The 14,782-nt window shown below is 35.9% G+C and overlaps 1 protein-coding gene across 1 annotated transcript; it reads right to left on the reverse strand.

Moving 5' to 3' along the window:
- Positions 1-8,183: 8,183 nt before the first annotated feature.
- LOC116322292 (interferon alpha-inducible protein 27-like protein 2) lies at positions 8,184-12,843 on the reverse strand. The gene is made up of 6 exons (XM_031742324.2): positions 12,729-12,843; positions 11,053-11,182; positions 9,593-9,708; positions 9,424-9,453; positions 9,132-9,293; positions 8,184-8,478 (listed from the first exon to the last, which is right to left on the reverse strand). The coding sequence occupies exons 3-6, from the start codon at positions 9,600-9,602 to the stop codon at positions 8,393-8,395; spliced, it is 288 nt and encodes a 95-aa protein (XP_031598184.1). The 5' UTR covers positions 9,603-9,708; positions 11,053-11,182; positions 12,729-12,843; the 3' UTR covers positions 8,184-8,392.
- Between the last annotated feature and the right edge of the window lie 1,939 nt (positions 12,844-14,782).

The raw sequence follows: 14,782 nt of genomic DNA on the forward strand, positions 1-14,782 counted from the left end.
TTGTTTGCTTAGGAGGAAACTTCTTCTTGCATTATTATGAATCAGTGGTGTGTGCAAGCTGTGGTGCTCTAACTTCCTCATCTGCAGACTTATATTAAACACAATATGATTAAAATTAAAAACAAGATTTTTAATTTCATTTCTTTTCATTTTTTCTACAACAGTGAACTGCAGATGAATATGTTACTGTTATCTTTTTTTTATAAAACTCCATCCTTGTGCTGCTCCTCCTCTGTCTGGTTTGTATTGTTCCTTTGGAAACGGGAGTGGCAGTTCTTGGAAAAAAGTAAAAGGCATGCATCAGGTTATACAGTTGAGCTATTGTTGTCCAAGAGTTATCTTTGAAAGCGTGAGTACAGTTGTTTTATAACAGCGTTATCCCATTATACAGTGGATATGAATTATTATTTTAATTGTAAAGATTTTATTTGAAATTTTTTTGTATTTCATTAACAGGCAAGGCGGTCCTTGTGTCTGCAGGTATGCCATCACATTAACCACAGCACAATTTTATGAAAAGATATGAAAATCTTCAATATAAATGTTTTTATCTAGGAGCTGGTGGAACTGTGATTCTGATTCCTGCCATTCTCACTCATTGGTGTTCACTTCAGCTGCAATAGCAGCAGGCTCCATCGCTGCCAAACTGATGTCATATTTAGCAATCGCTAGTGGAGGTGCACTGTAAAAAAAAAATTGTAATATAAAAGTATTGTACTGTGTATTTTACAGTTTTGTACTGTTTTTCTAGAATATCATTACATTTACATAAATAGACTGTGATTTCACATTTCAAATGTAAAATAACATAAAATCACTGTAAATGTAATAAAACATAATTTTCTTGTTTTTTAAATATATTTGTCTGTACATATGCATATTTAGATCGGAAAAATACATTCACAAATTTCATAAATATTTGTCTGTTATTTGAAAGATTGAACTGTTAAATTCAAATGTAATACTATGGAAAAATATATAAAATGATTCTTATAAACTTTTTTAACATCAAATTTTTAGGGTGATTGTGGCTCAAGAGTTGGCAGTTCATCTTGTAATCAGAAGGTTGCCGGTTCAAGCCCCGGCTTGGACAGTCTCGGTCGTTGTCTCCTTGGGCAAGACACTTCACCTACTGGTGATGGCCAGAGGGGCCGATGGCGCGATATGGCAGCCTCGCCTCTGTCAGTCTGCCCCAGAGCAGCTGTGGCTACAACGGTAGCTGCCTCCACCAGTATGTGAGAGTGAATGAATTGTAAAGCGCTTTGAGGATCTCGAAAAGCGCTATATAAATACAATCCATTATTATTTAAACCAACTGTTAACTGTATATTTCTGTACATTTAAGTATTATTATTCATATTGCCGCATTCATTGACCTTGTTTATAGGTAATTTCATTGTTTAATCACATTAAAATGTTTCTAATTTAATGTTTAAAAGCACTTAAAAAAGGCAAAATCCCATGTAAAATTAGGGCAACAAACTGTATTGTCATTACTGAAAATAACCGTATTTTTAGGTCTCGTAGCAATCTTGCAGTCCTGGAGTAAACAGAATAATTAGTTATATATTTTCTTTCTTGCTCTAAGTGTGTGTAAAACAAAACAAAGCAAAGAGACGTGTTTTCTTATAGAAAGGGAACAGGATCAGCTTTAAGTAAATTCAACATAGTCATATTTTAGCCCACTTTAGCTTTTCATGTTTATCCAAATGCCAAAGATATGCCAAAGAATGCTGTTATTAGACACGTCTCTATAAATAAACTTTCATGAGTAAAATAATTGATATACATCAGGGGATGAAGATGACGAATAAAAGCTTTGCTAATGTTGAATAAGTACAACAAACAGCTAATAGTGGCTAACCTGATTTCACTGTGTTGTATAGTATGGTATTCTATTTTATCTTATCCTATTCTATTGTGTTATCTTAACTTTTACTGCTCTTAAACTTGTACTTTGTGCCATGACCGACAAAACTTCCCACGTGTGGGACTCATAAAGGTTTATCTTATCTCATCTTATCTTATCTTATCTTATCTTATCTTATCTTATCTTATCTTATCTTTTCTTATCTTATCTTAAAATCTATCAGTGTTTCTGAAACAGTTCCACAAGCCAGCTGAAAAGAAATGCCAACCACAAATCAACAAAACAGTTGAAACATTTAGCGTTCCTGAGACGTTCATCTGTCACTGTTATCTTAGTCTCCCGGGTCGCTGTAATCATGATGATGATAATCTGTGAGGTGACATTAAAAAGGCCAGCCTTCCTTTTAACTGTAAATTAAAATAGTAAAAAAACTACAGAGATGCCAGTTATCTTCAGTTCTGTCTGCACCCTTAAACCTGCCTTATCAGTCTTAGTTAAATCTTTAAGAACTTGTACAAAAAATTGTCTCATCCTTGTATTGATGGTTAAGAGTACAGTTAGTATTACCAATGCTAAACTGAGGACACCTTGGGTTTAAACCTTTGCACTGTTTTTATACTTAATTTAAAATAAGACAATAAGGTAATGAACATTTTAAATGCATTTTTATTGAAGCTGGTATCGTTTTCATCTAAACAAACCACAAAGCTTCTGGAACAATGTTGTTTGGACAGGCGAGACCAAAGTGTTTTTTTCTGTCATGGAACAGTTCATGGAGGTCTGAGCAGAAACTTCACTATTGCCTTACAAATCACTTCTTAATACTTTTTTTTTAAATATTAAAGCTTTTATGAATGTTTGACATGTAGCTATGTTTGTTATTGCTCTTGTTTATTTATTATTTATCCTACTTATTCTATTTACATTTGTACTATTTCTATATTTGAAGCACTTTTTAACTTCTGGTAGTTGTTCGACATAATTGTGACGTCACACCACTGCAGTGACAACAGTAATGGAATGTGATGAAGCCTCGCCCATGAACAGTCCTCCTTTACATTCAGGAATCAGATGAATAAAGCATTAGGGCCTTTTCTTTCTTACTTCAAAACAAGTTCTGTACATTTAAGTTGTCAGGGCAGGTTAGTTTGAATGACCTGTTTTTTCTTTTGTTGTATGTTCTGTTTGCTTAGGAGGAAACTTCTCCTTGCATTATTATGAATCCGCACAGTGGTGTTTGCAAGCTGTGGTGCTCTAACTTCCTCATCTGCAGACTTATATTAAACACAGTATGATTAAAATTAAAAACAAGATTAAAAATCCCACTAAAGGTCACTTTACTGTGCGTTCATTGTGATTTCAAGTGTACTCGGGGTCTTTCACCTGAAGTTGACTGCTGTGCCACAGTTCAGCTAAGAAAAAAAACCTTGTGTTGATGTTTACTGAGGATGTTTAGTTTCCCTACAAAACTGTGTACAATGTCTCACAGTTTTGTAAGCAGGGATGCAAGAATACTGTACTCTGAGGAGCTCGAGTTATTGCATGCTAAGCAACATCAGGTATGAAACACCTGTGAAGCACAAAATAAAGAAATGATAGATTGCTTAATAATAACAAACTGTCACTTTATTTTAGGCTGCATAAAAGAGTCACTATCTGTAAATCTATAACTTTATCTATTCTCAAAAAATCCTTAAAAACAAACAATTATAATGTAATCTTAATTGTTCAAGTCTTTGGGGTGTGGGATGTAATACAGGAAAGACAGATGGTTCCAACTAGTGTAAAATTTCTTCACATGCTTGAGTCATACCTCGATTCTGGTTTTAAGCCTGTTATGAAAAATAGTGAGAAACAGAAACAGAAATAAAATGGGAGAGTATAAAAGGGTTATCACAGCAAACACTAGAGCAGAAGGTGAAATGAGTTATAAGAACAACCAGTGATTGAGGAGACAGGACAGGAGATCCTATGAAATGGCAGCACTGGAGATCATGACAGAACAGTTTCATGAAAGTGTTATTATACTGCATTTAACCCTAATCATTTTCACCTAATCTGGACTGATGGACTACAAGGATACTTGGAGCATGAGAAGCAAAATGTTGAAAATCCAATGAAGGAGAAATGATAGGAACACATTTCAACTTCTCATATTTTAAAACTATCTATATGGATATAGTTATGTTGGGTTTCTGTGATTTTAAATCATTGAAATCTCAGCTAGATTACATTAAAATAAACTGATATCAGCTAAATTATCCAAATGGTACGAATTTGACAGGTACAAATTTTCCCATTTGTACCTACCTTGTGACATCTCGAGAGGCGGACTATGGCATCTACAGAGCTTTAAAGACTCTGTACACCTGGGGTATGGAACTTGATGAAGTTGTGTTTGAGGGACGGACTAAGAAAGGTCCCACACTGGAGAAGATCAGGCCTCATGTCTTCTTTGATGACCAGAAGCGTCATGCTGACGCTGCATTGAAAGCTGGCACAGTGACATGCCCGGTGCCCTCAAGTAACACTGAATGGGAATTTATTCATTGGAGTCATGAACTGATTATCTCATAACTGATGGAAAAAATACTTGAAAAAGATGTCTCCATTTTGCTTGAAAGACACTGAAAATAATTTTTTCTTTTCGTTCATAAAAAAATATTTTATTTCATCAAGAGAGATGAGTCCATTTATTACAGTACTTATGGCTGTGCGTGCTCTGAAGTTCTTGTCTCACTAACTAGAAAAGCTTCTGGTACTCTGTCTTTGAGGCGTCCACGGTGGTACAAAAGCAGACAGTAATAGAAGAGTCATGTTCTCAAAATAGACTGGTGTTAAAGTTTTTGTTATTTCAGCATTTTAAAGTGGTGTAAATCTACACGGTTACTGAAAAGAAGAAACATAATTTGTAACTATATCATTTATTATGTCATATTTCATCCTCAGTCAAAAACATCTGAGTTGTGTATAGCACATGTTAGAGTACCATCGTCACCAGAGGGGCATCTTCTGAATCATGTCACTGCAAAAATGAGTGTAAGACATTATACTGCATATGACTAATGTTCATGTTAGATAATATATCTTTATTGAAAGTCACCCAGCATTTCTTAAGTCTTTAAACTCAATCATGGTGTCCAATTATATGATGAGAAAAAGAGATTGTAACCTGGGAGTGTTATAGGCAAAAAGTAAATGAAGTCTTTTTTGTAACATCTCTGAGAGGCTCGATCATCACTGCAAATGACTTCATGTGGAACATTGCAAAGGGATATGTTTTTGTTTTTTTATGTGGCAAAGACGTTTGTGCTTCCACAGCTATGAACCATACGAGATAACCATATTTATTTTATTTCTTTAAAAACTATATCCTTATGCTGCTCTTCCTCTATCTGGTTTGTATTGTTCCTTTAGAAACAGGAGTGGCAGTTCTTGGATAAAAAGCAAAAGACATACATCAGGTTTTCATATTTGCAGCTGAGCTCTTGGTGTCTGAGTGTTATGTTTGAAAGCATGGACATGCAAGACATATGTGAGTATATGTCTTGTATAGTATAATTATATAACAGTGTTATCCCATTGTACAGTGGATATGAATTATTATTATTGTAAAGATTTTATTTGATATCTAGGAGCAACTGGAACTGTGATTCTGCGGTACGTTCCAGACTCCATTGTTGCCAGACTGATGCCATATGTACTGCCCTGGGGTGAGCCGGATCATATGTCATGTATTTTCTCTGTCACTTTCAACAAAACAAATAGAAACAAATAGACATGTTTTCTTATAGAGAGGGAACAGGATCACCTTTAAGCAAATTCAAATGTTGTTCAAATGTCAATATGAAATGCTGTTACTGGACCCAGCTCTATAAATAAAGGTTCATGAGTAAAATAATTTCACTAGCTGGGCCCAACGCCTCATTTTAGGTTTGGCGATAGTAGATAAAGGCGAATGGCTTAAATTAGATTGAGGTGCGGTTTGAGGAAGGCCTCGATGGGGACTGTTGGTGGCTGGCAGATCCCCATGTTCTAATGGGAAATGAAGAAGTGAAAGAATTGATAAAAAGGGGCAGAAAAACCAGAACGAACAGCTTGTAGAACTGGGGGCTCATATATAGATAAGGAAGGGGTACGGTCCCACTCTTGAAATTCAGATAATTTATCTTGAATTATGTACATCAGGGCATGAGGATGAAGAATAAAAGCTTTGCTCATGGTGAACAAGTATAACAAACAGCTAATGGTGTCTTACCTGATTTCACTGTAGTTCCAGGAGGTCTGCCATGGTATCCCACCGGATGGTTTGGCAACTTTAAAGGAGTAACGGTTTGGGTCATCTCAACTGTGTGTAATGTGACTGTGAAATATGAAGATTAACACATTGAATAAACATATACTGGCCTACAAATGTTTCCTCCTGTGACAACTCTCAATATCCTGAATGAAAATTTATTCTTATATGTAAATGTCGAACACTCAGATTAAAGCATGATTTGAGAATGAAGTTACAAAAATGATTGATAAAGATTGTTGAATTTTTTCCCATCATTTTGAAATAAAATATCATTGTAGAGGATGAAGATGTTTTATCTGATCCAGTGACTGATGTGATGTTTCTGTTTTCTTCACAAATTTAATGTGAAAATAAAAACACATGCAAATTAAAGTCCAGACCTTAACCTGACTGAAATGCTGTGGTGTGTGGGTCATCGGGACCACGTGAGACAAAAACAGTATCCTGTAACTCAGCCAGGGTTGCTCTCATGGTCAGTAAGACAACACGTTATTTGGTGAAGGTTAGAGAATAAGGAAAAAGCTTTAGTGCTGAGAGGCTGGGACCAGTTTGGGGCACTAATGAAGGGATAGTTTAGTGCAAACTATAATTTCTCCCCATCAGTTTTAACCAGTCAGATAGACACACATTCTCATATGAAACTTTGTATACCGCTGAGCCAGGTTACTCTCTTTTGGGAAGATTGGCTGCAGTTAACCGTTTTACAGCCTGTGGTTTTCTGAACAAAAGAGATCTGTCAGGGTTCCTGGGTTGTTGAACCAGTGTTTTCAGTTTTGGACTTTGTCACTGTTTCCTGTTTTATTATGTTAGCTTTGATCTGTGTGCATTATCTTCTGTTCATTAGTTAGATTTAGTTCAGCTGTGTGTAATCACCTGTTTCTTATCATCATTAGCCAGTGTATTTAAACCCTCAGTTTCTCTCAGTTCCTTGTCGATTTTGCATATGTGTTTCCGGTTCAGTTCAGCTAGCCATTCGGTCAGTCATCTTATGTTCTCTTCCTCCTGTCGGTATAATAAACACCATCCCTTACCAGCCTGCGTTTGGGTCCTCTCTTCCTTCTCTCCACACACCTACACTCGAACCTGCTACTTACTGCTACTTCCAGCTGCCACTCCTCCTCCTGCCACTCCTCCTCCATTAGCAGCTGCAGTAGACGACATCATGCCTGCAGCGTAGGAACCTGCAGCTATTCCAGCTGAGGTGAAACCAGCAGCTCCCAGAAGAGCAGGAGCAGCGACCACAGCCCCTACTGCATGAAGATGAGACATGGATGGGTCCATCTGCCCTGCGTCTGCTCTGAAATGGGCTGATTTTTATAGCAAGCATGGTTTCCTTTTCTCAGTAAAAAAAAACTGTATGTTCAGAGCTGAACAACAAAGGGCGGCAGAGAGCAGCACAAACTGTAGAGTGATGTCTTTGTTTTTTTGTGTTTCTTGTCTTTGCTTATATTGGTAAATGCAGTGCTATCAGCAGGATTTACGAATGGCTCACTTGTATAAGATAAAGAAACCAGTATCTTTGTGGCTGGTTTCTTTGACAAGAAAGTTCATTATTGCATAAAATAAAATACAATAAAATGCTTTGATTTCAATCATGAGAGATTTGCATCAGATTAAATGCCAGTACGTCATTCACAACAGTTTAAATGTCAGAAATCAGTTTTTGGCAGACCATCTATTTATAACGAGATGGCAAGATATCACTTTGTTATCAGTACATAATACTACAATGAAAAAATAAAATCCAAATAATTTATGCTTATAGGTAGAATTTGTATTATGTGTGACACTCAGTGTATCTGCCTTTGTGTTTTCACTTCAAGCTTTGGTGATCACTTTATTTCTGCCAGTTATAGAAAGCAAGTATGTCAGCCTTGGTGCTCAATTACATAAAAATAAGGATACATGTCTTAGTATTTTAAGATAACATATGTATCCGTCATATACATAAAAATAATAAAAAAATATAAACATTACAATAAAAATAACCAGAACACAACTTTAAAATGCTTTTCATTATTTTATTAGGGCTTTATTTAAAGTTACACAATTTGACCGTGTTCATGTGTTTTGTCATAAAACACCACAGCATTACCAGCACTCAGATTTCAGCCAAGCTTGACTGAAGTACGGCCCTGATAATATTGGCAACAGTTTCCAATTGGCAGCAGTAAATATATCATTTATTATTTTTTCTTTCTGATTATCATAATTTTCTGGTCTCAGATGAGAGCAGCCACCAATCCTCCAACAGCTCCTCCAACAGTACCCACAGCTGCGGTGGCGGCCCCAGACAGACCTGCCATACCTGCAGAGAGAAAACAAGCTTCAGAATACCAGACAGTTGATCGAGCAGTTAGATCAAGTAACTGAGCTGCAGAGAAGAGAGGGAGGCTTTATCCTACGATGGAGTATTAGAGCCACATGAACAATATTGTTGATATGGAAATTACTGTTTGAACACAAACTGCCACATGCACTATATCCACAAAAAAAACTTTCATTATTTAGATGAGTTAGTGAAACGAATTGATCAGCCCTCTTGTGATACAACATTCATCCTCTTTACTGCACGAAGTAGTAACCATCGATAACCTCGCATCTGTCCATTACCAGCTGTGTCTTTTTGTACAACCTAACACTTATCACCACACTGTGTTTATCAGCTAAAAAAGAAATCATTTCTTTCTTTGTTACTAAAACTGATTCTGAAGTACAATTGCACCAATTCAGATGATATACAGTAGCAACCATGGCAGTTTGTCTTCAGACACTTGTAATCTCCACATTTCGACTTTATTCTCAAAATGATCGATAACATTTTTCCTAGTGTGGCCCTAATAGTCCGTCGTATTATCCTCACTGCAGCCTGGTCACATGTTATTTTTTCTGGGCTCTTTCAAGTTTACAATCATAAAGTTTTTCAGTAATCGCTGAGAAAATAATTACTTATTTCTTTACCTGCTGACTGCAAAACAGCCACTGCACTACCTGCTGCCACTCCTCCTCCATTGGCCACAGCAGCAGCAGACATCATGCTTGCAGCATAGGAACCAGCTGCTATTCCAGCTGAGGTGAAACCTACAGCCCCCAGGACAATAGGAGCAGTGACCACTGCTCCACCTGACAACAGGAAGAAACACCTGGTTACTGATCATCAGGATGCTTCAAAATGAACACATGTATGATATGTACGACTTCACCTATGAGTGTTAGATATAAAAATACATAAATAAACAAAGAGGTTTGTTACCTGCCCCGGCTGCGATTGCTGCGGCTGTCACTGAAACATAAGAAATAAAGGAAATAAAAACATCTTACCAAAGCTCAGCCTGAAATATTTAGACATTTTCTGTGATGCTACAATCATGAACTTGATGTAGATGATGTAGAGATGATTTTAAAAAGACATCTGTACTTACATAGACCCATTGTTCCACTCAGGATGAGGAGCCTAAGACTGGACTGTGTTTTATATAGGAGTGGGAGGATCAGCTGTTATTTCCTGGAAAATGAGACTGAATGGGCGTCACTGGGTCTGTGAAATAAATAAACCTTGTTTTATCATCATGGAGCAAGTGATTGTGAGGCTGGATCTCAGGGGGTTTGACATATTCATTTATTTTATGTTATCTTTATTATGGATTTCACACACGGGTTATTTCAAGGGTTTCTTATTCTGTTTTTCTTATGTTGAATCACTTGCTTAAAAAACGAAAAAACAAAACAAAAACAAGCTTATTATACGGAGCGTGTGTGAATATTACTTGGGTCACTGAAAATGTGTCTGTATTATGTATGGGAGCAAAAATGATTCGTGGTAGAGCTGCAAAGATGGCAGATATACTGCACGTCTTTAAATCTCTGACCTCAGAGAAAATTAGTTACTAGTTACTGTTTTCTCAACCACAGTTTAAGTTTGTTTTTTTCAGTCACTACTGGAACAGTTCATGGAAACCAGAACAAACTTCTTTATTGCCTTACAAGAAATGTCTTAGGTGGCCTGATTTAAACAAGCACTTTTGTTCTTATGTATTTACTGTGTTACACAAAAGGTTCAAGATAATGGCGTTGTCACACCACTGCAATGACGACAGCATTAAAATATGATGTTGTGAATCCTCGCACTGTACATATGGGCGTCATACTTTACATTCAGGTATGTGATGATTGAAGGAATAGGACTTTGTCTTTCTCCTTTCAAAACAAGTTGTGTGAATTTATTTTCTCACGGTAGCAAAGCTCAAAATTCCTCCTGATATGAATGCGAATTAACACAGTGTAAGTTTAAAAGATGTCAACCTTCATATAAATGATGGTGTATAGGCTGTAGCTCTGCCTCGTTGTGCTCTAATGACCTCATCTACAGACTTGTATTTAGCACAATATCATCATAATTAAAAACATGATTAAATCCCACTAAACGTCACTTGATAGCAATCTGCATAATGACTTCAAACTGTTCTGTATATAATGTAGACTAGAGTTTAAAACATATAAACAAAAGGTTGTGAAAGTAGTTTTGGAACACACTGTGGCACAAACTATCATAACACTTTAAGGTTTAAGTCTTTGCTACAGAGAAACTGTAAGTGTTTTTTATCTAACTTACGCACATATTCATACTGTGATGCTGCATCAGTGATCAACTTGGGGTTAATATATTGCCCAAGGATATTTGGGTTATAGTGCTACGCTGCAGCTAAGGTGAAAAAAATAAAAAGCCTGGCATTATTGTACTCGGGGTTACTGAGGGTCATTGAAATTATGCAGTAGTGCACTTGGGGAAACTCGAGCTATGGCATGTTAAACAACATCAGGTATGAAAAAGGTATGACGCACATAATAACTAACTTTATTTTAGGTTGAACAAAAGACTTACCTGTAATACCTGTAAATCTATATATATATTCAGTCTGAATCAGAGAGCCCCGTCACCATTGTCATGCTGTCAGGACTCCTCTTCAAGCAGCATAGCTCTGGACCTGCTTTCTCTTTTGTTAAGGTCAGACCTTAAGTTATGGAAAAAAGATGCAAACACACCAGAAATCACCAAAGAAACACCAGCAAGTACTTTTCTGAAACAATTCTTTAGTTTCTATTTCATCAAGATTAAATTTCTTTGGCACTTTTGTGCATTCAGGCTCTGCAGGGAGTGAATGAATCAGATGTAGTTACACTTAGAGAAAATAAGAACAGTAACAGATTGAGATACATTTTGTAATATATGGTATTATTTAGTTACAAAATAAAAGAAATATGTCTAATATATACAAATAGAACTCTTTAAGGTCATACTCACTGTTGACGGCCCATCAGACTGATTCAACAAAGTGATTGAAGAACATGGTGAGTTACTCATACATCCAGCTGTTTGATAGGATTAGATTTGCCTGAAAACCCTGCTTGTTTTACGATTGGTTAAGGAGGTTTGTTTTATTTGAGCTTACTGCTTTTTGATAAATTCAGTTCTAGCAGACAAACATCCAGAAACATCTGCTGCGTAGGAGGCTGGCACAGTGGCATGTTGGGTGCCCTCAAAGTAACCAACAAAAAGCAATTTATGGATGGAATCCTAAACTGATTACGTTATAACTGATGAAAAATATGTCCCCATATTTCTTTAAAGATACAAAAAATAAAAATATTTTTTTATCTCATTTGTTATTTTTGTGAAGTTTTGTTCATAAAAAAGTTTTTAATGTATCCAAAAATTTAAAATGTACTGCATGATGGAGCTGCCATAGCAGACTGGGATTTCCTGAAATAGAACTTGAATTTATTTTTGTTGATTTAAGGGTTTACAATTAAATACTGTGAAATGTTTTATGTTACCTGATTTAAACAACCACTTAAACAAAGGATTTAATAGTTCTTTTACTGCTCAGCAACTATTATTTTGATTTGACACTATATGAATAAAACTGAATTAAAATGAAATGAAAACTTGCTAATAAATGGTCATTTCCTTCAAAGCAAGTTACATATTTTATTTATTTATTTATTATTTGAATACACAGTTCTAACTTGTTTTTGTTTATATTGTTTAAAAGGCCTTCTGGAATTAATATGAATCAGCATAACACGAGTTTATGAGTGATGGTAGTTCAAACTCGTACAACAGGAAAATACCATCTCTAAGAGTCTTAAATCAAAAAAAAAAAAAATTATGTAAATATTGAATATATATATTAAGTTAATTACATAAAAATCAAATTCAAATATTTTTTACTTTGTCTAAATAGTTTTTCCCCAGTTGTGTTCCAGATTTGATGTATTTCTGTGCTGAACTGAGAAAAATGCCCACAAATATCATAATTACATCATCATATATATCATATGATATAAAATAACCATTCTAACATTGTTGTGGAGTGTAATGGATATAGCCAGTGAAGGGACTAACGCGTTATGAAGCAATGCTTTACAGTAACTACGTTATTATTGTGGCAAGGAGCACAGTAACTAGTTATTATGCCAAAATCAGGAACGTGTTTAGCGTTACGGGGATTTAGATAGGGTCGTCATTCGTTACTTCGTGTGTTGCGTTCGACTTACCTCGGAAATCGGAATACGGACCTGGCAATGATGTCACACTCGAGTAAACAGCGTTCTGGTTAGCCTTGTCTGAGAAGCTGGGATTCCAATATGGCGACGCCCTCGGAAACGGTTGTTTTGCTAGCCCTCTACAAAAACAAATTACTACTAAACACATATGTAGCTCATCTGCAGTCTGAAGTTACCTACATCTTCCTACTCGGAAGGCAGAATTTCCAAGCTGAAAATACTTATTATTTATTTTATTTCCTTTTGTGAGGCTGAAAATACTTTTTTCTATTAAGTTTACAAAGAATGGACAAACCTCAGTGTTTATGTTGAACCATTTTTGCACTACATTTTTTGCACTATTTTGATACCTACAACTCCTAGAGGCACAGTTTAATGTTGGGACTGGTTAAAGTATACTTTCTACCCATTTCAATGGCAAAAATAAATATACCTTTCAAAACTTTCAACACACTGAATGTCGTGTTTTGTGATCCAATGCTTCTTCCTAGTGATACTACATACAATGATTTGATTTTTAACACTGCTGCATCAACACCAAAATGATGTGTTTGAATTTGTAGAGGGTTAAAACAATAGAAATAGATAGTGCTAACATGTAAGCAACCTAGAAGACTGGCATCATTGCTGGGTATCCAGTTAGGTAAGCAACACATTAATAAGAGAATTTTGAGTAAAACCAAAGTTGCTTTCCCTAGTAACTAGTTACTTTGAAAGTAACGACTAACTTGAAGTAACTGAATTACTTTTGATAGAAACACTGGATATGAAGTGTGTGTTATTTATTACATCAGAAAACGTTGTGTGTTTTTCTCTGGAGAACCTTATAATTTTCTCATTAAAAGTGCTAAATAAATAAAGCTTATTATTATTTTTAACTCTTAATTTGACATGGTTTTGTTTGGCATCTTTATGAAGCATCGCTCATGAATAGTCGTCCTTTACATTCAGGAATCAGATGAATAAAGGATTAGGGCGTTGTCTTTCCTCCTTTAAAACAAGACTAAAAAGCCCACTTAAGGTCACTTTACTGTGCTCTCCATAATGATTTCAAGTGTACTCAGATATCTTTCACCTGAAGTTGATTGTTGTGCCACAATTCAGCTAAGATGAAAAAAAAACCCCTGGTGTTAATGTTTACTGAGCATTTCCTGTATTCCCTGTGAATGCTGCCAGTCACCTTAGTTACTTATAACAGAGATATGCAGCAGCATCTGTGTATAGCAGATTGTTAAGGGGAGAATTTTGCTGTTTTACCTGCTGTTTGGAAATGACAGGCGAAATCTGAAAGGCAAGTACAAACGTATCTGACTTGTTGTTTTTGTCTTGGCTACAGTCACAGTACGCAGTGTGCTAGAGAGGAATGATTTCCAAAGTGGATAAAGTCTAACAGCTTTGTAGGAAGGGACCTTACAATACCGTACTCGGGGGAGCTCGAGTTATGGCATGCTAAGAAACATCAGGTATGAAACGGGTATGAGGCCCAAAATGAAATAATGACAGATTAGTTAATAAGCAACTGTCACAAAAGAGTCACTATCTGTAAATCTATAACTTTATCTAATCCCAAAAAACCCATAAAAACAAACAATTATAATGTAATCTCAATTGTTCAAGTATTTGGGGTGTGGGATGAAACACAGGAAAGACATGCAGCTACCAACTAGTGTAAAATTTCCTCATGTACTTTATTTATACTTTGATTCTGGTTTAATCTTGTTAGGAAAAATAATGAGAAACAAAAACAGAAATAAAGTGGGAGAGTATAAAAGGGTTATCACAGCAGACACAAGAGGAGAAGGTAAGATGAGTTATTAGAACAACCAAAGTTTCAGGAGCCCTGGAAAGGAGATCCTACGAAATGGCAGCACTGGAGATCCTAAATGTGTGTGTACTACATTACTGTTTGTGTAGTACTTCTTATGATTTCACAAAGATGTTCCCAAAACATTGCTATTTCTCTATAAATTGAGGTTGGAGAAAAGCAAACAAGCTGCTGTTTTGGCCTTTTCATCACTGCTCTTGAAAAACAGTTTACAATTGTA

This window comes from Oreochromis aureus, linkage group 19 (genome assembly GCF_013358895.1).
Source record: "Oreochromis aureus strain Israel breed Guangdong linkage group 19, ZZ_aureus, whole genome shotgun sequence".
Classification (NCBI taxonomy): domain Eukaryota; kingdom Metazoa; phylum Chordata; class Actinopteri; order Cichliformes; family Cichlidae; genus Oreochromis; species Oreochromis aureus.

Bases quoted from the DNA above. Each gene is read 5' to 3' on its own strand.
- LOC116322292 (XM_031742324.2), bottom strand. The intron at 9,294-9,423 runs GTAACAAACCTC...TCCTGTTGTCAG, and splicing joins AGCAATCGCAGCCGGGGCAG to GTGGAGCAGTGGTCACTGCT. The intron at 8,479-9,131 runs GTAAAGAAATAA...TTCTCTCTGCAG, and splicing joins GGCTGTTTTGCAGTCAGCAG to GTATGGCAGGTCTGTCTGGG.